This window comes from Zosterops lateralis (assembly GCF_965231275.1).
Source record: "Zosterops lateralis genome assembly, chromosome: W".
Lineage (NCBI taxonomy): Eukaryota > Metazoa > Chordata > Aves > Passeriformes > Zosteropidae > Zosterops > Zosterops lateralis.
In genome coordinates, this window is record NC_139801.1 from 3,944,102 (window position 1) to 3,967,798 (window position 23,697).

The window sequence follows — 23,697 nt, forward strand, 5'->3', positions numbered from 1 at the left end:
GTGAAAATCCAGGGACCTGTGGATGCTGCAGAGAGGAAAGGGCAAGGCAACAGGAACAGCACCAAAGCCAAAGCACCAGAGCTAGGAGCTGAGGCCCAAACAGGTCCCATCCCAGATGGGAAGGTTGTTTGAACATCAAAAGTCTGAATTGTGTTGAGGTCTTTGCAGGTTGTGGTGTTTCAGGGTGTAAAAGCTGAGGATGTTTCCTCCTTGTGGGAATAATGGGTTCAAACAAAGCTCTCAGGTCAGAACCCATGTCTTGTTTGAGTCATAGAGGCCCTTGTTCCTGCAGCGATACCATGCTGCGGCCCCAGCCCTCAGCCCTTCTCAATACAGTTCTTGAGGCTGATAGTGAGAACCCTCCCCTAGATGTTTTCCAGAGTCTGTATATTTCACTCCAGAAGCCTGTCAACTCTGAGAGGCTGGAACAGCAAAGACACTGGAACCCGCATCCACTTGGCAGCCCATATCTTACTGCATCTCCCTTGGTTTTTACCGTCTCAGGTGTTAGCTGAGCTGCCTTCAGTGCTTCAGGGGCTGTGGAATTTGGCATTAGAGCCCAACTTGGTGTTTCAACCACATGCGAGAGCTGATGAAGTTTCTCTGCAAATGTTCTTCCTCACTGGTGGCCAGGGAGAGCTGGGCACAGTCCTGGGCACGCCATGGTCCAGGGGGTGGCAGCCTCTGCCCGCAGGCATCCTAGGCTGAAGCAGCCAGCAGCAGTGACCCCATCCCCACCAGCGCACCAGCCCTGCTCCCCCTCCTTCAGCTGCTCTGATCATGCAGGCAGGATGGGGGACATTGCCAAATTTTGCTTGGCTGGACTTCAATTTTTATTTTTATCTTCTACAGCTTGCAAAAAGGCTTTTAAAATATGGCTGTCTTGGTTTGGAAAGACAGGTGTCTGCCAGGGTGTTACGGGTTAACACAGTTTGGTTTTTAGTTAAAGAGGATTATGCAATATTGCCCTGTCAGGACCTTGGAATAGTTTTGGAAAGGACAGGGACCTATCAGAAGCCAATTCTTAGCTACTGACATATGGTTTGACCATTGAGAAAGACGAATGAGACTTTTGGCAATATCCATATGTCCTAGGGTGACTATGATGCCTGTATCCCCAATCATCTGTTCTGTGTGTGCTGTGTGTTCTGTACCTTTAAGACTGGTTCTGAGAGTGAAGCAGGGAAAGAAGAAGCGCGCAGATTGTTTTGAAAAACACTGTTCACTCCTCTGCATCTTTTTCTTTGTCCTTGGACTGTGTGTTCATAGGATGCACAGACAGCAGCCAGAGAGGTTTTTCCTTTTAGTTAGTCTACCTAGCTGAGGCAAAGAAGCTTCCTGGACTGTTTTTTTTTTTCTTTTTCTTAGGACTGTTTAAATCTGCTCTGGACTGAAAAAGCCAGAGGAGCACCAGGAGCTGCACCTGTGGCCCACCGGGGCCTGGACCTCGACATTTTCCAGCACCGAAGGGACTGGGACTGATAAGAGACTGAGTGAGCTGAGCTAACTCCTGGCAAGGGCTTCTCTCAGTTTTGCCATCTCTCTTCAGACCAGCGAGAGGTTTTATTGTTTCATATTATTCATTCCTTATGCTTGTGGGCATTTTGTTTGTTAAATAAAGTTTTTTCCACTTTTCTCCGAGGAAGTTCTTTTCCCAGACTGGCTGTGGGGGGAGGGGCCATTTGGGTTTGCTCTCCAGAGGAACCCCATTCGGAGGTTTCCTCCCAAATTTGCCCTAAACCAGGACACCATATAAAGCTGAGACTTTGTTCGATCTTTCCTTTTCCTTCTGGCCAGAAGAGCAAGTAACAACTGACCCTAGCAGCTGCTCGGAGGAGCGGCTCAGGCTGGCTAGGCCCCTGCCGCTCCCCCCTCCTGGGGGGGGGGAAAGTCAGCTCAGGGCCTGGCCGGGCCCTGCTGCTCCCCCATTAGGCAGGGGAGCTGGCCCGAGGCCCAGCTGCGCTCCATTGGCTCCTGGTGGAGGAGAGAGAGGTTGCAGTTTAACATCAGCTAGTTTTAAAGCCTACCCTGAGCTCTGGAGCCAGCTGAGCCGAAAAGGAATGTCTGCCGGGCCCTTGGTAACAGCTATGGGCCCGGTTGGGCCAAGCCCGCCCCGATTGTCACCAAGGGGTGGGCAGGGTTCCCCCCCCTCCCCCTCCTCTGGTGACTCCCAGGCAGAAAGGAAAGGAAGGGAGAAAGCCCGGCTGCCCTGAGATCCCACAGGCCGGAAGAGGCTGCTGCCCAGCAGAGATCACATGACCATCGAAGGCCTGGGCAGATTTAACCCTTTCTTGGCAAAATGAAGCTTCTAAGGCTTAGCTCTTTGAGAGAGAGAATAAAGAGACACAGTGAACATAGAGAAAACACAGCATGGAGTCAGTGGAGCGAGAGTGAAAGGACTGATTAGAAAAAGGGATTGAAGAAATAGACATTTTTAGCTAGACTTCTCTGGTGTAAATCATGGAAAAATTGACTATTTCTTATATCATAATTCTGTTTAGGAGAATGCTAGTTCTAGTCAAAAGTTGTAGATTGATATATTTAAAATTTAATTGAGAATTTTAAACAGAGTAAGCCCCTCGCTCCTGAAGTAAAGAGAAGTCTCAGCATTTGAAACAAAAGCGATTTTAAAGAGAAAGTGATTTGAAGCCCTTAGCTCCTAGAGTAAAAAGGTCTCCATTTCTTTTGAAATAGAAACAATTTTAAAGATAGAAGAAGAGAATCCTTGTTTTATACTAGAATAAACATTCTTAAACAGTACCCCAAATATGCTGAGAGTCCCATGAGTAGCCAGGGGAAAGACTGCTAATAGGTGAGACTGCACAATCTGCAAAAATTCCAGGCTTTTGCAAACTTGTGACATTGGGAGACACCAGACAGTTTTTTTCTTGTGGCAAATGTCTCCATCGGACTCTGAAGATACTCCTCTCCCAAAGTAATAAAAGATTATGTTTAAATAGTAAAACTGACTGAAAGTCACAAGTTATGTCTCTCTATATTGTTTGTAAGAAAGTGAACAGTTTGTGGGGGGAGGAGAAGTGTTTTAAAGTTTCCTTTTTTTCTTCTTTTAGTGTGTGTTAATAAGCCTCTCTTTATATCCCTTAAGTTTGAGCCTACTTTGTTTTTCTCCTAGTCATATCTCACAGTAAAAAAAAATAAAATAATTCTACTAGACACTGAAACCTCTACACAAATAGTGCATTAACCAGGAAATCTTAATCGGCAAACATAAAACCACTACCCAGGGAAGCCAGAGCCTCCCTTGGAATGGACAATATGAACCCCCTCCCTCTGAATTATTATAATTTTGAAATTAAGAGGCTTTCAGGCAAAGATATGGGAATAGGAATAACAGTTCTTTGCTAGGAATATTAAAAGTAAAAATGTAGTAAAAAAAAAAAAAGCAAACAAACAAAAAAAAGGAAAACACTGACAGAGTCAGAATACAGCCTGACACCCTGTTGGTCAAGGTGTTGGTAGCAGTCCAATTAAATCCTCCTGGAGTGACAGATGTGTTTCTATTGGAGTAGAGATTATCCTATAGAAGGGTGTAGTTTTCTTCTGAATGTCCAGTGGTGGTGAGATGGGTCCGGTCTTCCTCTGGGAATCCAGTGGAAACAGGCTGTCCTGGTGTTCTGAATCTCAGATTTTATCCAGGTAGGAATGCTTGGCTCCTCCCACTGGGTGGAGCATCTCACAATGGGATGATGTAACTTTATCAGTCATGCAGTGAGCCTTAATGACCCATTAACAGAAGATATCCCCCTGGCGGGAGGATGGGTCATGGAGATAAAGAACACTGCCCCACCTGGTTTTAACAGCTGGCCCATTAACAGAAGTCACCTGCCATTCCCCCCTGAGTTATGAGGAATGGGTCATAGAAGAGAAAGAAAACACCTCCCCAACCGGTTTCAACAGATGGTAAAAGGATACATACTTTTGGTTACATCTTGCATTGCAACCCGAGACAATGGGATATTTCTCTCTATTTTCCCTAAGTGCTCCGCTTATTTATGACTTTTTTCCCTTTGTCTCCAAAGGGGCTCAAAGCCACGGGCTTGTTTTAAACTCCCTCGAATGAAAATTATTCCATTTCCAGGTTGCCTGGGGATGGTGCCTCTCAAAAGTTGCTTTAGGATTGTTTTTCCAGGACCAGCAAGGGGTGATCAAGCCATGTTTACGGTAGGTCCCACACTAATTTTCTCTGCTAGCGAGGTGTTTTTCATCCCAGTGCGTGACCCGGGCGGGGATGCCCACGGGATGGTTTGTGCTTTGGCAAGCGGGGGCTGTGGCATGACGTGGGGCAGTGTGAGGTGGAAGCGGGCAGCCAGTCTTCAGGCAGGAGGCGAACCAAGAGGTGCGGGGGTCGGCTCGGGCCCAGCCAGGGCTGGGTAGCTGCTGAGCGCTGACACGCCAGCGTGAAAAGAAGCATTTTTCTGACCAAGTCCGCCCAGCTACACCAGCTGTCAGCCGGGGGGGAAGCGGGGGAAGAGCCGAGCCGGCCCGGGGTGGGTGGTCCACATGCGCCCACTCCATCAGCAGCCCAGTTGGGAACCCAGACAGCAGCCGCCGCGCCCCCATCCCCGCCCCGTCCGGCCCAGCTAGGGCGCGGGGGCCGGTCGGGTGCTCACCCATGGACCACGATGACAAATGATGTCCCCAGCGGGCCAGGCCGGGCAGGGCAGCCTCATCCAGCTCCGACCCGCCCTCTGAGGCGCCAAGCCCGGACACTGCGGCAGGGCTGCGGCTCCTGTTAAAAGTGGGCAGGAGTCAATGTGTTGTTTTTAAAATGCTTTTATTGATCAGCTCTCAAAGGGGTAGCTCGAGGGATGGTCTGAGCTCTCGCTGCTTGTTCAGGTTCACCTTTGAGGAGGAGGGGCAATTCGGCTTTGCAGCTTTGGTCACTGCAGAGCTGGTACCCCGCCCTCTCAGGTGTTCCCGGAGCTCACTCAGGCTGGCCCGCTCCAAGGGTATCACCCCCTTCCTGGGCACTTTTTAAGTTACAGCGAGATAAAAAAAACTGTTTACTAACACTTTAGGACATAGTCAGGTCAGTACTGTCTTTTGTGGGTTCGAATTTTGCATCGGTTTGTCTCGGCTGGGGATTTTTGGTGCCGATTATGTTCTGGCTTACAGCAGGGTTCATGGGTGTTTTACTAATTTTCATGCCAGCAGGAAATGCAGACGGGGTGCACGCAATGGCCAGCAGTGGTTGGAGGACCCACGCGGCGGCAGGGCGCGCGGGGCTCCACGGCAGCAGCGGTGGCGGAGGCGGACGGGGCGGAGGACTCGCGCCGGCTGCGGTGGTAGTGGCGGTGGAGGGGCGCAGCGCGGCGCCGGCGGCTGCAGCGGCGGGCCAGGCAGCGGCGGGCTGGGGGTGGCGGCAAGCCAGGCAGTATTGGCAGCGGCAGCTGTGGCAGACTCGCGGCGGCGGCCGCTGCCCTGGCCCCCTCTGGGGAGCGCGGGCGCGGAGAACAAAACCCCTCGCCCAGCCCCGAAGCGGCAACAGTGACCCAGGAGGCGCCTCTGCCGCCTCCTTCTCGTGGGGAGCGGGGCCGTCAGTTTTCAAAAAGGAAATGTGCTCCCTGCCTTTGCAGAGAGTCCACGGAGGTGGCCCTCCACTGTCACACCACAGGGGTTTTATAATTACGAACTATTTGAAACATTAATACAGTTTTTACACAACAATTAGGAGTATTTTAACACTTTAAGCTTTCAACATATAACCACGAATTTTTTAACTTTATTTCTTTCAATTTTACTTTTTTTAAATTAGATTGGGTTTTTGACCCGCATCAATATTTTACTTTTGGTAATATACTTTTGTGTAACTTTTGATATTGGTTATAAATTTTTTTTTTGCTTTATTAATTTTTTTTGCATTAGAGGTTATTTTTAGTATATTTGCAGACTTTTTGGGGTTGATTATTGAAACTTGAAGACTTGCTTGTACTGTGGCGGTTATAATTTGAATAAGAAGGTGTTATATGTGTGTATTATAAAATTGGCTTTTCGCAAGATGTGTGCTATATGATTAAAAACATAGTAAGGATATAGGATATAAGTTTATTTCTGCTATTGGTAAAAGAAGATTAGTGTCCTGGGTTGCAGTGTAGGATCTTCACAAAGTATTTATTCTATCACCATCTTCATGAACTGTTGAAACCAGGTGGGCTAGTGTTTTCCCAAGCCCCCTGCCTTTTCTGCTAATGGCCTTTGGAGTGTCTTCTGCTAATGGCCCATTAACGCCTTTGGGGGTGTCTTCTGCTAATGGCCCATGAGTCACGGGTAACTCCCTCCAGGGGTTATCTCTGTTAATGGGCCATCAAGGACCCATTTCACACTTCTCATGCTATTGTGAGATGCTCTGCCCAGGGGGAGGAGCCAAGCATTCTCACCTGGATATAAGCTGGTATGTGGGACAGTGCAGGTAGCACTTACCCACTGGATTCCCAGAGGACCAGAGCTCCCAGACCTTTCTACAGGATCAGTGCTTCAGGAAGAGCACTTCACCTGGACTGCTTCCACCATCCTGCTCAGGTTGTATTCTGACCTTGTCAGTGATCCTTTGTGTTATTGCATTTATTTTATTTTATTTTTACATTTTTACCTTTCTTCTTATTAAATTATATCTCTGACTTGGAGCCTCTCACTCGTTTTGCTTTCAAACCACAACATTTTTTGGTGCCCATCGTGGGGCAGAGGCACTGAGCAAAGTCAGAACTACAGTTTTGTATTGAAGAAGACACCTGTTTCCTATGATGCTCAACATGCTTACATGTGTCTTATAACTATCTCTCTATATTTTTCCACACATGGGGTACTATCTGCCGGTCTTAATGCTCCTGTGTAGACCAGGGTATGGTACTAAAATTGCCTTATTGGTCTATTATGTCCATTGCTTGATTAACTCTGAAGCAATGAACAGCATTCAAAATATATACCCAGTTTTGGATTCGTTTTCTGGTCTACGATGCTACATCTGGGGCCTCAACAATCTTACCCAGCCCCTGTGGGGAGGAGTAAAGAATTATTTTTTCCATCTTTTCAGGCATAACACAGCAGTTTTTGAAAATATTGAGTACCCTCTTGATACCAAGGACAGTATTATGTTATTGGTAGTCCTGCTTTCTCTTCTCTGCACAGCCCTTTGTTTTTTCTGCACCATGCTTAGGATCAAAACACTACATGGTGTGATACAGTGTGTTCTTAAGGAAGAGGAAGAGGGAAAGAGAAGCAAAACAAGATCATCAGCATCTACACAGACCGATACAGAGGAAAAGAGAACCAAAGGCAAGGCAACAGTGTCCTCATCTACACAGACCACTGGAAAGGAGAAAGAAGCCAAAAGTGAGGCAACGGTGTCCACATCTACGCACACTGTCACAGAGGAGAAAGAAACCAAAGGTGCTGCCAGCATCTCCACACAAACCGTCACTGAACTGGAACCACCTAAACCAGTAGCAGTTGCCACCACTCAGAAAAAGAAGTCAAGGAGCAAATCAGTCCACATAGTGACTGACGAGGATGCAGCAGGACCTTCGCAGCCAACAGAGGAGACAGAGATAGAGATCATCACTCGCTCTCTATCCCTGGGTGAGTTGCGTGACCTACGAAGGGAATTCACCCGCCAGACCAACGAGTCCATCCTGACCTGGCTGCTCCGCATCTGGGACGCTGCAGCCAATGACACCATTCTGGATGGAATTGAGGCCAGGCAACTGGGATCGCTGTCCCGGGATGTGGTCATTGACCAGGGGATTGGGAAAACCCAAGAACCACTCAGCCTCTGGCAGCGACTGCTAACAAGTGTGAAAGACAGATACCTTTGTAAAGAAGACCTCCAAGTGCACCAAGGCAAATGGAGCACAATAGAACAAGGTATCCAACGCCTGAGGGAATTGGCTGTGCTGGAGATCATTTTTTCAGAAGATGAGAGATTTCCTAAAAGCCCAGATGATGTCCAGTGCACATCACGGATGTGGTTGAGATTTGCACGGCTTGGACCAGAGATGTACTCACGTTACCTGGCAACACTGCAATGGAGGGAAGGTGAGGACAAGGTGGGTGTCTTGGCTAATAAATTAAGAATTTATGAGGACACTGTCATCGCCCCAGTTCGCACCCATGTCTCGTCTGTGGAAACAAGACTGGCTGAGCAAGTCCGGAGCTTGATTGAAGAAGGCCATCAGAAATTGAAAGAACTTAAGGAAGAAATTTACCATATCTCACCAGAGCCGACGAGAGTCTCTGCCATTAGGAGCAGGCGTCCCCCAGCCAGGGAGAGAGGATACACACCACGGGGTAACCTCTGGTCTTTTCTTAGAGAGCATGGAGAAGATATGAAGAAGTGGGATGGAAAACCCACTTCCGCCTTAGCAGCCCGGGTACGTGAACTGAAAAGAGGAACACCTACCACAAGAAGCCCATCTAGAATCAAGGTTGCCCCAGTCTCTCAGAACTCCAGACGGTACAGGAATGATGATATGACTGATCCTCTGGAAGGGACCTCAGAAACATACGTACAGGAGGAGAACAATATATGCCATGACCAGGAATAGGGAGGCCCTGCCTCTAGCCAAGAAGAGGAAAGGGATAATCGGATCTACTGGACTGTGTGGATCCCATGGCCTGGCACATCTGACCCACAAGAATTTACGGCGTTGGTTGACACTGGGGCCCAATGTACCATGATGCCATCAAGGTATGTAGGAACAGAATCCATCCCTATTTCTGGGGTGACAGGAGGGTCCCAGGAACTGACTGTATTAGAGGCTGAAGTGAGTTTAACTGGGAACGAGTGGCAAAAACACCCCATCGCAACTGGTCCAGAAGCCCCATGCATTTTCGGCATAGACTATCTCAGGAATGGATATTTCAAAGACCCGAAAGGATATCGTTGGGCTTTTGGAATAGCTGCAGTTGAGAAAGAAGACATCAGACAGTTGAATACTTTGCCTGGTCTCTCAGATGACCCCTCTGCTGTGGGACTGCTCAGAGTCGAAGAACAACAGGTACCAACTGCCACAACAACAGTACACCGCCGCCAATACCGCACTGACAGAGACTCTGTGATTCCCATACATGAGATGATCCGTAAACTGGAAAGCCAAGGGGTGGTCAGTAAGACTCATTCACCTTTCAACAGCCCAATATGGCCAGTGCGTAAGTCCAGTGGAGAATGGAGACTGACGGTGGATTACCGTGCTCTGAATGAAGTCACGCCACCACTGAGTGCTGCTGTACCAGACATGTTAGAGCTTCAATATGAGCTGGAGTCCAAGGCAGCAAAGTGGTATGCGACCATTGACATCGCCAATGCCTTCTTCTCCATTCCTTTGGCAGCACAGTGCAGGCCCCAGTTTGCTTTCACCTGGAGGGGCGTGCAGTACACCTGGAACCGACTGCCCCAGGGGTGGAAACACAGCCCCACCATCTGCCATGGGCTGATCCAGGCTGCACTGGAGAAGGGTGAGGCTCCGGAACATCTGCAGTACATCGACGACATCATCGTATGGGGAAACACCCCAGGGGAGGTCTTTGAGAAAGGAGAGAAGATTATCCAAATTCTGTTGAAAGCTGGTTTTGCCATTAAACAAAGTAAGGTTAAGGGACCGGCTCAAGAAATCCAGTTCCTGGGAGTCAAGTGGCAAGATGGACGTCGCCAAATCCCCACAGAGATAATAAACAAGATCACTGCCATGTCCCCACCTACCAATAAGAAGGAAACACAAGCTTTCCTAGGTGCCATAGGCTTCTGGAGGATGCACATTCCTGAGTACAGTCAGATCGTGAGCCCGCTCTATCTGGTTACCCGCAAGAAGAACGATTTCCACTGGGGCCCTGAACAGCAACAAGCCTTTGTTCAGATCAAGCAAGAGATTGCTCACGCAGTAGCCCTTGGTCCAGTCAGGACGGGACCAGATGTGAAGAATGTGCTTTACTCTGCAGCCGGGAACAACGGTCTGTCCTGGAGCCTGTGGCAGAAGATGCCTGGGGAGACTCGAGGCCGACCATTGGGATTCTGGAGCCGAAGCTACAGAGGCTCCGAAGCCAACTACACTCCCACTGAGAAGAAGATCTTGGCCGCCTATGAAGGAGTTCAAGCTGCCTCAGAAGTGATTGGTACTGAAACACAGCTGCTTCTGGCACCCCGATTACCAGTGCTGGGGTGGATGTTTAAAGGAAAGGTTCCCTCCACGCATCACGCCACTGACACCACATGGAGCAAATGGATTGCTCTCATCACACAGCGCGCCCGTATTGGAAACCCAAATCGCCCTGGGATTCTGGAAGTTATAACAAACTGGCCAGAAGGTGAGAATTTTGGATTATCGTCTGAAGAAGAAGAAAAGCAAGTAACACGTACTGAGGAAGCCCCACCATACAATGAGCTACTGGAGACTGAAAGACGATATGCTCTCTTCACTGATGGCTCCTGTCGAATTGTAGGCGCTAACCGGAAATGGAAAGCTGCAGTTTGGAGCCCCACACGACAAGTTGCACAGGCTACCGAGGGACAACGGGGGTCGAGTCAGGTTGCAGAGCTTAAAGCTGTCCAGCTGGCTTTGGATATTGCTGAACGAGAGAAATGGCCGAGGCTCTATCTCTACACTGACTCATGGATGGTAGCTAATGCTCTGTGGGGATGGCTGAATCGCTGGAAAAAGGCCAACTGGCAGCGCAGAGGAAAACCCATCTGGGCCGCTGACATTTGGCAGGACATCCCAGCCCGAGTAGAGAGACTGACCATGAAGGTTTGACACGTGGACGCACACGTACCCAAGAGCCGGCCTAATGAGGAGCATCACAACAACGAGCAGGTGGACAAAGCTGCCAAGGTGAAAGTATCACAGGTGGATCTGGACTGGCAGCACAAGGGAGAACTCTTCCTAACTCGTTGGGCTCATGATGCCTCTGGTCATCAAGGAAGAGATGCGACATACCGATGGGCCCGTGACCGAGGGGTGGACCTTACTATGGACAGCATCTCCCAGGTCATCCACAACTGTGAGACCTGCGCTGCAATCAAACAGGCCAAGCGAGTGAAGCCTCTGTGGTATGGTGGACGATGGCTGAAGTACAGGTATGGGGAAGCCTGGCAAATTGACTACATCACCCTTCCCCAAACCCGCCAAGGAAAGCGCTACGTGCTGACCATGGTGGAAGCCACCACTGGATGGCTGGAAACCTGCCCTGTGCCTCATGCCACTGCCCGGAACACCATCCTGGGCCTGGAAAAACAAGTCCTGTGGAGACACGGCACCCCCGAGAGAATTGAGTCGGACAATGGGACCCATTTCAAAAACAGCCTTATAAACACCTGGGCCAGAGAACACGGTATTGAATGGATATATCACATTCCTTATCATGCACCAGCTGCCGGAAAAGTTGAACGGTGCAATGGACTACTAAAGACTACCCTGAAGGCACTTGGCGGGGGGACCTTCAAGAATTGGGAAATGAACTTAGCCAAAGCTACTTGGATGGTCAATACCCGAGGGTCTATCAATCGAGGTGGTCCTGCCCAGTCTGAACCCTTGCACACAGTGGATGGAGATAAAGTCCCTGCAGTACATATGAAAGGCATTTTAGGGAAGACTGTTTGGATTAATCCCGCCTCAGGAAAAGGCAGACCCATCCGTGGGATTGTCTTTGCTCAAGGACCTGGTCACACTTGGTGGGTAATGCAGAAAGATGGTGAAACCAATTGTGTACCACAGGGAGACTTAATTTTAAGTGAGAAGAGTGTGTAACATTTTATTCTCTATGTGTATGCATATCTTTGTAAGAATGTACTGATTTGGATATGATGTAGATGGTAATAGAATAAGGGGTGGATTATGTCCTGGGTTGTAGTGTAGGATGTACACAAAGTATTTATTCTATCACCATCTTCATGAACTGTTGAAACCAGGTGGGCTAGTGTTTTCCCAAGCCCCCTGCCTTTTCTGCTAATGGCCTTTGGAGTGTCTTCTGCTAATGGCCCATTAACGCCTTTGGGGGTGTCTCCTGCTAATGGCCCATGAGTCACGGGTAACTCCCTCCAGGGGTTATCTCTGTTAATGGGCCATCAAGGACCCATTTCACACTTCTCATGCTATTGTGAGATGCTCTGCCCAGGGGGAGGAGCCAAGCATTCTCACCTGGATATAAGCTGGTATGTGGGACAGTGCAGGTAGCACTTACCCACTGGATTCCCAGAGGACCAGAGCTACCAGACCTTTCTACAGGATCACTGCTTCAGGAAGACCACCTCACCTGGACTGCTTCCACCATCCTGCTCAGGTTGTATTCTGACTCTGTCAGTGATCCTTTGTGTTATTGCATTTATTTTATTTTATTTTATTTTATTTTATTTTATTTTATTTTATTTTATTTTTTTCTATTTTTACCTTTTTTACCTTTCTTCTTATTAAATTATATCTCTGACTTGGAGCCTCTCATTCGTTTTGCTTTCAAACGACAAGGTGCAATTCAGCTTTGCAGCTTTGGTCAGTGCAGAGCTGAGACCCCGCCCTCGCAGGTGTTCCCGGAGCTCACTCAGGGCGGCCCGCTCCAGGGGTATCACCCCCTTCCCGGGCACTTTTTAAGTTACAGCGAGATACAAAAAACTGTTTACTAACACTTTAGGACATAGCCAGGTCAGTACTGTCTTTTGTGGGTTCGGATTTTGCATCGGTTTGTCTCGGCTGGGGATTTTTGGTGCCGATTATGTTCTGGCTGACAGCAGGGTTCATGGGTGTTTTACTAATTTTCATGCCAGCAGGAAATGCAGACGAGGGTGCACGCAGTGGCCGGCAGTGGTTGGAGGACCCGCGCGGCGCCGGCGGCTGCAGCGGCGGGCTTCAGCGGCAAGCCAGGCAGTATTGGCAGCGGCAGCCGCGTTGGACTCGCGGCGGCGGCCGCTGCCCTGGCCCCCACCGGGGAGTGCAGGCGCAAAGAACAAAACTCCTCGCCCCCCCGAAGCGGCAACAGTGACCCGGGCGGCGCCTCTGCCGCCTCCTTCTCGCGGGGAGCAGAGCCTGATTTATTAAAAAACTATGGACATTGATCTAATACCAATATCCAACTATGACGGACAAAGACTCTCTAACAGTTTAAAGTTAGAAAGTGTATGTTTATTACGACGCCGGGCAGCGTGCGGGATAGCTCCCAGAAACACACGCGCAATTTACAGATCATCACAGGGTCTTTTATCTACAGGAGTATTGAATACACAAACTACAAATGCATATTCATAGCTCTGATACCTCCCATTCCCCGCTTCGTATGGTAATTAGCCCAAAAAGCCATCAAGCATGCGTAGTTTGTTCTTTGAAATGGGTCGGTGGTCTTTTTAATGGGGTGGGGTCCCAAAATGATGAAGTAAGATTGTCTTCCTCAGCTCTGACTTTTTAACCTTTAGTGTTCATGACAGCTAAATCCTGTTTTCCCCAGGACTGTTTGATTTATGATTGTATTGTGTTCATAGGGCCTATTGATTATTCAGGATGCAGAAGCTCTAGTTTGACAGTTCTCATGATTTATCAGTTCCTTATCAGTTCCTTCAGTCTGGCTTCTGTTAGCAAAAGGGAAGTCCTAGCTACATTATCTCAGCACTATCTATTTTGACTACAGTCTTCAATGCCTCAAGCCGTCGGTTTTCAAAAAGCAAACGTGCTCCCTGCCTTTGCAGGGAGTCCACGGAAGTGGCCCTCCACTGTCACACCACGGAGGTTTATAATTACAAACTATTTGAAACATTAATACACTTATTACACAACAATTAAGAATATTTTAACACTTAAAACTTTCAACATATAACCAGGAATCTTTTTAACTTTATTTATTTCAGCTCCGTGTCCACGCTGCTCCAGGGACACCGGTGAGGCCGCGCCGAGCCCGGGGCTAGGCGGGCGTCGCTGCCGTCACAGGGTTAATCGCGGCGGAGCCGCGGCGCGGGGCGGTCTCCCCGCCGCGCCTCCCTCCCCGCGGCCGCCCCCGCTCGCCCCTCCTCCGCCGCTGCATCTGTCCGCGCCCCCGCCGACAACTTTCCCTGCCTGTTGCGCTCACCGAGTTTCGTGCCCGGCGGTTACTGCCTTGGGCGCCGCGGAGTAGCGCCACGGATAGGCAGCCCGCGGGGCTCGGGCCGGGAGCGCTGCCAAGGCTCTCCGCCCTCTCCTCGCTCCGCCGCTGCAGCGATCGCTGCCCCGCGCTCGGCGAGCATGGAGGTGCAGCTGGGGGTCGGTCGCGTCTACCCGCGACCGGCGGGCAGGACCTTCCGCGGGGTTTTTAAGAGCTTCTTCCAGAGCGTCTGCGACGCTTACCAGCCATCGCAAGAGGAACTGGGCATCGGGCAGCCGCCGCCGAGCGCACCCTGCCTGCTGAGTCCCTGGCCGCCGCCGGACTCCCCCGCCTGCCTGCCGCCCCCGCCGGGCTGCCTGCCGCCCCCCGAGCCCCGCGCCGTCGGTAAGGCGCTGCCAGCCGCCGGCCCCGCCATGGGCTTGTCCTTCCCCTGCGCCGGAGAGCTGAGGGAGCTGCTGGACGAGGCGGGTGCGATGCCGCTGCTGCCGCCGCCCGAGACCGAGCCGGCGGACAAGGAAGACCCGGTGGGCGACAGTGCCCGGCAGTTGTGCCGCGCGGTGTCCGCCTCCATGGGGCTGGCGCTGGAGGGGCTGGAGACTCCGGCCAAGCCGCTGCCTCGCGGGGATTGCATGTTCGCCGTGCCCGCCGGCCCGGCCCGTGCCCCGCGCCCGTCCGCCCGCGATCCCTCGCCGGCCTTCGAGGCCGCCCTGGCCGCCGAGCCGCCCACCGGGCCGGGGCTGCCCCGCGGCTTCGGCCGCGTCAAGCTGGAGAGCGCGTCGGGGCTGGCCACGAGCAGCGGCTGGGGCGGCCCGTGTCGCTTCGGGGCCGAGCTAGTCCCGCCGGGCCCCGCGCCCCTCTGGCCCACCTTCTTCGCCGATGAGGGGCAGCTCTACGGGCCGTGCCCCGAGCCGCCCGCCGACTGCCCTGCCGATGCCTGGTACCCACCAGGCCGGGCGCCTTTTGCTGCCCTCGCCCCCGGCATCAAGAGCGAACTGGAGCCCTGGGTCGAGGGCTACGCCGGCGCTTACGGCGACCTCCGGTGAGTACCCGCGTCCCGCAGCCCACCGCCATAAACACCCTGCACTGTGCTTCCCGCCGGCGCCGGCATTCTGCATCCCACCTCCCGCCAGTACCGGCATCCTGTGGCCGCGTCCCTCATGCCACCTTCTGCACTTCGCATCCCACCGGCATCCCGCGCCGCCCCCAGCTTCCCCGCCGCCTGCCGCAGGTGCTCCGCGCTCACCGCGGGTCCACCCCCGCTATGTCCTGGGTGTTCCTGCTTTGGTGCACCTCTCCGCTGCCGAACCTTCCCTTTTGCCGGGATGCTGTCATTTGCGACTGACTAGGCGAGATCGTGCCAGGAATACCTCGGTGCACGCCCGGTGTCCTCGCCGTCCTGTGAGGTCGTTGTGTTTATCTCGTTTCCTCACGCATCTGTTATCCCACTTCTCCCGGCCGCTGTGAGCGGGCGAGATCGGGACACTGTGCCCCGAAGCACAGACGGATCTTGACATCGAGTTAAAATCTTCCTAGCAACTTGTCTCGCCGAGAACTGCCTGCCGGGAATGCACTGTGCAGAGCAGGAAACCCCGAATGTAGTGGCAGAGAAACATCACCTGTGCTTTGGGGCTGTTTTAAGTACAGGTAGAAAATGTGTTTTAAAGTAGACCTAGAACAGGTTTTGGGAATGAACCAGGGGAGAAGAGATTTTTTTTTGAGAAGTAGGATTCAATCAAGAATAAATTTTTCCTGGTGGATTAACATCAAAAAAAGGAGATGAGCCATCTCTGTAAAATACCTGTACAGCATTTAAAACAGTGGGCACCTGCATGCTCACCTGTCAGCACAGCAAAATGTGGCCGAGCTGATGGAAATGGGAGGGAGAAAGGGCTGACCAAGGGATATTCTGCTGGCTCAGAGGTAGCCCCATCCAGGAGTATGTGAGGCCTCAGCTGGGGTTTGCATCGTGGTAGTCCTGCATCCGCACACTCACCCCATGATGCTTGGGATGTTGAGAGCAAAGGCTGAAATGAACAATTAGATTTTACCGCTAAATTAGCACCAAGAGAGTGCACTGCCTCTAGGCTTGTTTCTGCTTTAAATGCTCACAGCTTCATTTGGGTACTGGGGCAATTTCCATCCACACAGTGATTTACTGGGGGATTGTACAGTGATGTCAAGGGCTTGGCAAAAGAAAAAAGAATAAAAGTAATGACAGGTCAGAAAGAGTGCAGCTGTGAGCATCATCCAGCTGTGAGCTTCATACATGGCAGGAGCTATGCAAGCTCCAGGTGTGCCTCTGGAGTCTGGATAAATCTCTGCTGGAATTAGCACAGAGGGGGCAGGGAGGAAGGAATCAAGTTGGAAAAGTTCAGCATTCGGATGCTGGTGATAGTGGTGCAGGTTTGTTCCATGCAGCTGTTCTGCCTGCAGAGGCTGTGCAGTGGAATCCCGCACAGACAGGGAATGTCACACTGAGGAGAGCAAGTGTGGGGTCCCATGGAGGTCTGCAGGCAGTCTTGGAGGCTGGACTAGGCAGTAGCAGGTACATTTTGTCTGGATCTTGCCTTAGAGATAAATGACATCTCCCTCATTCTTGTGGGAAGTGCTTTATACTCCCCCTCCTTGCAGCTCTGTTGGGTGTGCTGTGCCTGCTTCCCCTAGCAGACTTCTGTGGGATAAGCAGGGTTGGAGCTGGCACAGCAACCTTTACAACACCAGTGTCTTGTCCTTTGAACTCCAAGGCTTGTACAGCACTACCCTGCTGCTGCAAAGGTGTAATGGAGTGACATCATCTCTCTGTGTTCAGATGTAATTTTCAAATATTGTAAGGAAAGCAGAACACTCATCGTGATCTGGCTCAAGTCATATGTGTCAATTGCTGCCAGGTTTACATTTCATCCTAGCAAAGTCTCCATTAGCTTTACAGCATGCTGCTGGCCCATTCCTGCAGCTTTGCATTTTCTCCTGGATCTGTGGGTGCCAACACAGGAACAGCCTCTGCTGCTCCTGGAGTGGCAGATTGTGTACCAGCATCCCAGGCAGCAGTGCCTGTGTGAAGAAAGGTTTGTGGGACCTGAGAGGCTGCAGTAAAATTCCCTGATGGAAGGATGATTGGCTTTTGGACCTGCACCCCTGTGCTGTCTGGTGCTAGGTCTGATCTCCTGCCCTACTTGACCTTGCACATAAAGCTTTCCCCTCATAGCCTCAGAGGATGCAGCCTCAGTGTTCTGTGAGGACAGTGAGGGGCACTTTTGGAGCTTTAGAAGCCCGGGGCAATGGGCACCTCAGAGCCCTGTCCCTTGGGGTGCTGCTGGGAGCAGAGGCACACACAGGCCCCCTTGCTTTGGAGAATAAGGAGCATTTCAAGGTGTGCTGCTCCTACTTTCTTTCCTCTCTGAATGGTCCTTCTATCTGCCAGCAGGATCATGGCTCTTCCCTCATAGATTAAGTTCTCCCAAGCCCAAATTCTACCCTGCTGCAGTTGGGACCAGGTATGGGTAGGTATTTTTTGAGTTAAACACCCTTCATATGACACTAAAACATAAGCAGTTTTTAATATTTGGGAGAGTGTCGGGGTTAAGAGGTGCTGGCACATGTCAGAAACACTGTGGTTATTAACACAATTTGGTTTAATTTAAAGCTTTTGGTACAGTGTCCCTGACTGTACCAGTCAGGCTTACATGTAATTAGCAAATTAATTTGAGATTTTGTTACTCTGTGGACTAGGAGCTGTTTATCTTTGTGATCTGGTTGTTGCATCATTACTACCAGCAGTATTTGAGGTGACTAAATAACCTGTTTCAGGAGCAAGATGGAGCATTGTCAGAATAAATCCAAGGTTCTGCCATCAGAAGACAAATTACAGCAGCAGGTTGGAGAGGGTGGCCTCTGGTTTAGAATGAAATGGAGTCAGAGAAGGAGCTGTTACTGATTTAATGGAATCAAAGGGGAGAGAAGGATTTAAGGGGCTTTTGGTTCAGGAAAAACTGCTGTCCATGTAGCTTCAGACGTTTTTAAAAGGCATTTGCTATCACTGCTGTTACCTGCTGCTGATACTGGTTGGAATCCCAGTGTTTGCTGGTTACACCTGCCTTTGGCTCCCTTCCCTAGTCTGGCTGTAGTCAGTTTGGGCCAGCGCCACGTGTTCATTCATCACCAGGCTCGATGGCTCTGTAATTGTGATAGGCTTGCAGATAAAACCTGCAGTAAATTCCTTCCTATGGAGGGAGGAGATAAGACTAACAATGAGATGAAGGGGTGAAGGGCAGCTGTTACACGGAGAGATAGAATGAAGCAGGAGGTTGTTCTCAGGGTCGCCCTCACTCCCCGTCTGTGCCCAGCAGTAGCTGCTCTGGCATCCCAGTCCCAGGAGGGCTCTGGGGACCCCAGTGCTGCACTGGCAGAACTCCAAAGCCCTTGGAAAGGGGCTGACCCTCCTGTCTGCTGTTGTCAGCGTGACCTTTCTGCTCTGGCAATTGGCAGAGGATACATAGGATGTAAATATTTCTTTGAAGACAAGAGGACCACTGTTGCAATAGGACACAAAATAAAGATGATTGACTTAAGTCAGAAGGCAGTAGAAACCAGAAGGCTTTATTTACAATTCATTTAGCCCTTTTATAACATGCTTTGCTAAGAAGGCATGTTATTGGTCTATAGGGCTGACACCTCTTCCATTGGCTAAGTAACAGAAAGAGCAAACAACACCTGTTGTTATGGGAAAGGAATATTGTTTACACGAAGTTATTTTGGGAAAAAGAAAACTGTTGAAAAGTTTCCCTTGAGAAGAGCTAGCTCTTCTCAAGCTCAGAAAATATCAAGGCTACAGACCACGGCAGAATGTTGTGTGGGCAGCCGTCCCTTTAGCCCCTACAAATACATGGACAGGGAGCCTCTGGTGGCCAGGAGAGTTGGGGATGTGCTAAAGCTTGTTGACAGTTTCTGATAAATAGAGAAAAGATAAATAAATTTCTTCCTCAGCACCTCTCACCCTTTCCTTGCTCAGAGACACAGGAGGACTATGATAATCCATCTGGAGCTGGATTAGAGAATTCAGGGCTTGGTTGAATGTGAGCTGGCATGATAGTAGGTTGTGGCAGGGTGCATGTCTGTCATGGATGGAGCTGCGGTTGTGAAATGATATGCTGAGGCCGGATAACTGGAGCTGCAGGGATGGTGGAGCTGTGCTCAGCAAAGAGAACCCCTCAGGACTGGGGGAGCAGCCTAGTGGGCACTGCGCTGGAGCTCCTTTTCCTAGCTCCTGAGCATGTGTCAAATTTCATAAAATGGTCTCCTCCTTTTCTCTTCCCTCTTTTGCCTGTCCCTCCCTCTCTTCCTTGCTCTCCTGTGCTCCAGCTGTCCCTTACTGCTGGGAAGAGATGGGTCACCTGTCAGGAGTTGGGCTGTGGAGGGCAGACATGTAGGGTATCTATATAGGACCTACCCAGCTGCTCTGAGGGTACACAGCATCTCTTTGCCTCTTCACTGCTCAAAGGCAGACTTTGCCCCATCCTCCTTTAGGCTTTCCCATCCTATTTTCCAAATGTCTTGAATTTTTGAGCTCTTACACTCTCTGAAAGCTGGTTCCACAGTCTCGTGTTTGGTATCGGCAGTGAGCATTCCACCCTGGTTCCTCTCAAGTGCTGGTTGCAGTGGAAGGACAGGCTTTATGTGGCACGTGGTATTGGAAGCAGCAGCTGACAAATCAGAAGATTTTGCCAAAGAAACAATCCACAAAAAGCTTTAAGAGTGTTGGTGGGTCGGAGTTGCACAGGTATTTTGTGTGTTTTCCCGAGGCTTCAGGGCTGGAAGCTGCACAGGATCTGCTCACAGCAGCTCTTCTCCTGCTTATGCAGCTTTTACATTCTTCCTGCTGTTTGAAGATTCCCTGGTATTTATCCATTGCACAGATGAGCTGTGCTTTGCACTACACCCTGCAGCCAGTATGGCATAACCATTGGTTTTCCTCCTAGGAGAACTTCATTCCAGACTGAGAGCCAGTTAACAATGGGAAGTGCTTTAGTGCTGCTTCTGAGGACAGAAGAGTGTGTCAAAATATTGATTTGGAATGAGGGATAGTGTTTTTTGTAGCCCAGGGGACAGGTGTGACTCTCAGGTCAGGATACCCACTGCAGAGATGAGTTTTTCCCCTGGGACAAGATCCCTACCATGGGCACAGGTACCAGCCCCTAGGGATGGGCATCAGTAGGTGCTGGAGTTGGGATCATGTTCCCATGGCATGGAGCCCATGATTCTTGGAAATCTCTGTCTCCTTTCTCAGAGAGAGGAAGGTGTGGGACAGGCCCGGGAAGAATGAAATCAGAAACACTAGTGAGGCAGCGAATGTGAGCGGCATCCAAGGGACGATGCCAGCTCCCCACACTCCCATACCAGGACCCTCCAAGGCCATGCTGGGCTCCAGCAGAGACAAGAGCCCACTCTGTGTCCGTGCCAGGGGTCACCTCCAGGTCCCAATGGGAGCAGATTGCAGATGGGCAGTGGGAGGAACAGGCACTGCAGAAACTGGAGCAGATCAGAAGTCAGTCTGTGCACGGCAAGGGGGGCATGCTCCTGAGCTGGGAGGAAAGCTGGAAACACTGCTACGTATTGCAGGAAGAAATCACAAAATTCCCTAAAATATTAAAAATCTTGTAGTCATGTTTTGGTGTGATGAAAACAGTTTCATTACACAGGGTTAAGAACAATTTGTAGTAGAGAGCAGTAGCTCAGTTCTTTATGTTTTTCTGTCATTCCCATGAATTCCACTCTTGTCATGGACCTTCATTCATATTTTATAAATTGCTTGTTTGAAGGTGGCTGTCCCAGTTTGCCAGTTCTCCATTGCCTGTTGCTGTCTAGATTTGGAGCACTCACTGGAGGCTGCTGGGTTGGTGTATGCAGTGGATACTTTCTGCTAGTGATTGTGGACTAAAATTACAAAAGAAAGAAACTTTATTTATTTTATTGTCCTGTGGAACATTTAATATTTATCAAATGAGTGTTTACTGAAAGAAAACTATTCAGTGGGAGACATTCTATGACTTCTAGTAAAACTGTTTTTTCTGAGAGCTGCCCTGGTAGATCCTAGAGATCTCTACAGCTGTGGATGGCTCTGGAACATCAGAAATATATAGGAAAAGTGAAGATTCCTCCTTGCACAACTCCTCAGCCTCATTACTTTGTGCAATTAATTTTCTTTTTGGAAGATTTTCTGCAAAAAACCCTCAGACTGATGCAAAGCAAGTGCCACAAAGCCATCATGGACAGCCTGGGCCAGCTGGGGAGGATGGCTTGGTGCCACCACATGCATGTAGTGATGTAGCACAGGGGGCACAGAAGTGGTGGGATTGGTTTGTAGGGACACAGACCTCAGATTAAGTGATTTGCAAAAATAGAAACAATCTTAAAAGTATAAGCCGGTTCTCCAGGTATTTATAGCTTCTGCCCTTTTCCCAGGCCACCCGGCCCCAGGCAGCTCGGGTGTCCACAGGGATGGATTACACCCATGCTTTCCACAGGTGTCCTGGTGGCTTCCCTGTGCCATCCAAAGGAGAAGGGAGCCCATCCTAATAAGTAAATAATGATTCCTGGGATGAGCCTCTGTTTCTGCTGAGGGGGCCAGTCTATCGTGTTGCCTGGCACATGGGGCTGCTGGCGGCTGGGTGGACCATGCTGAGCACCTCATGACAGGCAAGGCAGCTGTCACTTCCAAGACAACTCTAGGGGCAAAAGAGATGGCCTAAGTCAGGATGGGAGAGTCAATGCAGAACCACCAATACTGGGACACTAACAGTCCTGGCCCGGGACACCCTTGGCATGGGGAGGGAGCGCTGTGGGCAGCCTTAGCCAGAGCAAGCAGCCAGGCACAGGCACATTTACCATTTGGGGTGTCTGCCCTGAGATCTGGATGCTCCTGGGACACATTCGGGGTGTGCCTGGGCTGGCAGAGCCCTGCTCAGGCTGTCCAGAGCAGGAGAGCTGTTTGAGAGCTCTGTGCAGAGGCCTAGCTACCTGTGCTGGGCATGGCAGCAGTCATAAGGATTTACCTTTTATGTCTGTAGCCAGGTGTCTGTGACAGGTGCTGCTGGGGAGATGTCCTGGGTGCTGGCTGCCTGATCCAGCTCTTGCTGGAGCCTGGGGATTCTGGTCATAGACTCAGGGAATGGTTTTTTTGGAAGGGGCATTAAAGCCCATTTCATTCTGCACCCCTCTGTGGGCAGGGACACCTCCCACTAGACCATGTTGCTCCAAGCCATGTCCTGCCTGGCTTTGTCACCTAAGGATGGTTGGTACATTCTGGTGGGTGACCTCTCCCTCTGCACCAATATGCTCCAGCAGGGACTAGACATGGGCTGGCTGTAGCCAGTGGCTTTGGGAAGAAACTTGGGGCAAATCTTTCTGTTTTACAGCAACATCTTCACCTTCCAGACCCCCATCTCGCTGGGTGCTTCTGGAATTGCTGCCAGCAAGAGCCATCCCTACAAATGCCAGAGGGGAGGCTGCAGATCTCCAGAATACATTTTACAGAGGATGTGTACAGTCCCTGGGATGAGGTGGAAAAATCCTGGAGTTTGCTTCCTTCCCCTTGTGCTCTCTCTGCCTGGGGGTGTATGGAGGGGGCTTCTTGTCTCTCCCAAAATGACACAACACTTCTTTCTCTGGAGTTTTTACCAGCCCTCAGCGTTTTGGCTGCTGTTACACATTTTAGCTGTGTTTGCTTCTTTGCTGGTTAGAAATGGCAGAAAAAACCACTTTGACCTTGGCCTGTGTGCTGAGAATAGAGCCCAGGCACAAGTTTCTGTATCACAAAGTTCCTCATAAGGCTCCTGCCTCCTCCCCCTCACACCAATCAGCAGAGCAGCATCCGCACATCTCCCAACCTGCTGTTGGGAGGGCTGGAACGGGATATCTCGGCAGCTCCACTTTCCTCTTGAAAGGGAAATACAGGGAAGGAATTTTTGTGCTGATTGGGTTGATAGCTTTCATCTGGGAAGCAATGAGGTGCATTAACTGGAAAATGAAATCCCCCTGCAAAGAGAGCTTGGATAATTTACTGTTTCTCTTGAATCATGTGTGTGCCTGTGCACATTTGTGGATGCTCATCATCTTCCCACGAACGCCACACACAGATTATGTGTGTGTTCTCTTCTGTATGAGGAACATCCTCACCCCTCACCCTGGGGCCTGCAGCGTTCCCTTTGCAGACATGTCCCTCATGCCATGTGCTGCCTGCAGGAAAGAGAGGTGTCTGGAGCTCCGTGAGCCTCTGCTGGCAGCACAGGGCTTGGTGTGGGATCGGCATTGCTGCTTCTCCCTGCTCAGACACTGAGAACCAGCCCCCAACTCACCCTCATTCCCTCTCCTGCTGTCTGGCAGTGCCAGCTCTGTTGGCAGGGCAGGGCTGGGGGAGACGTGTCTGGAGCCATGGGTCTGGTGTGGACTGTAACCCTCATGGGTTGGCCTGGGCTTTGTCCCTGTGCATGTTCCTGTGCTCTAGAACATGTGACATCGTCCCAATGAACTCAGCCTGTTCACATGGATTTCATTTTTCTGGCTCTCTGTAATTTGCTTTGTTTTCACGTGTTCTCTGTGGTCAAAAAGTTTTTTCCCTGATAATAGGATCTCCCC

General features: G+C 50.5%; 1 protein-coding gene across 1 annotated transcript in view; it reads left to right on the plus strand.

The window, feature by feature from the left end:
* Positions 1 to 14,085: 14,085 nt before the first annotated feature.
* Positions 14,086 to 23,697, plus strand: part of LOC310922170 (androgen receptor-like) — a gene marked incomplete at its 3' end in the record, with an annotated part of 50,930 nt that continues 41,318 nt past the window's right edge. The window contains exon 1 of the mRNA XM_083882585.1: positions 14,086 to 15,106. Coding sequence (XP_083738711.1) covers positions 14,208 to 15,106 — 899 coding nt within the window. The 5' untranslated portion in view covers positions 14,086 to 14,207. The remainder of the gene's footprint in view (positions 15,107 to 23,697) is intronic.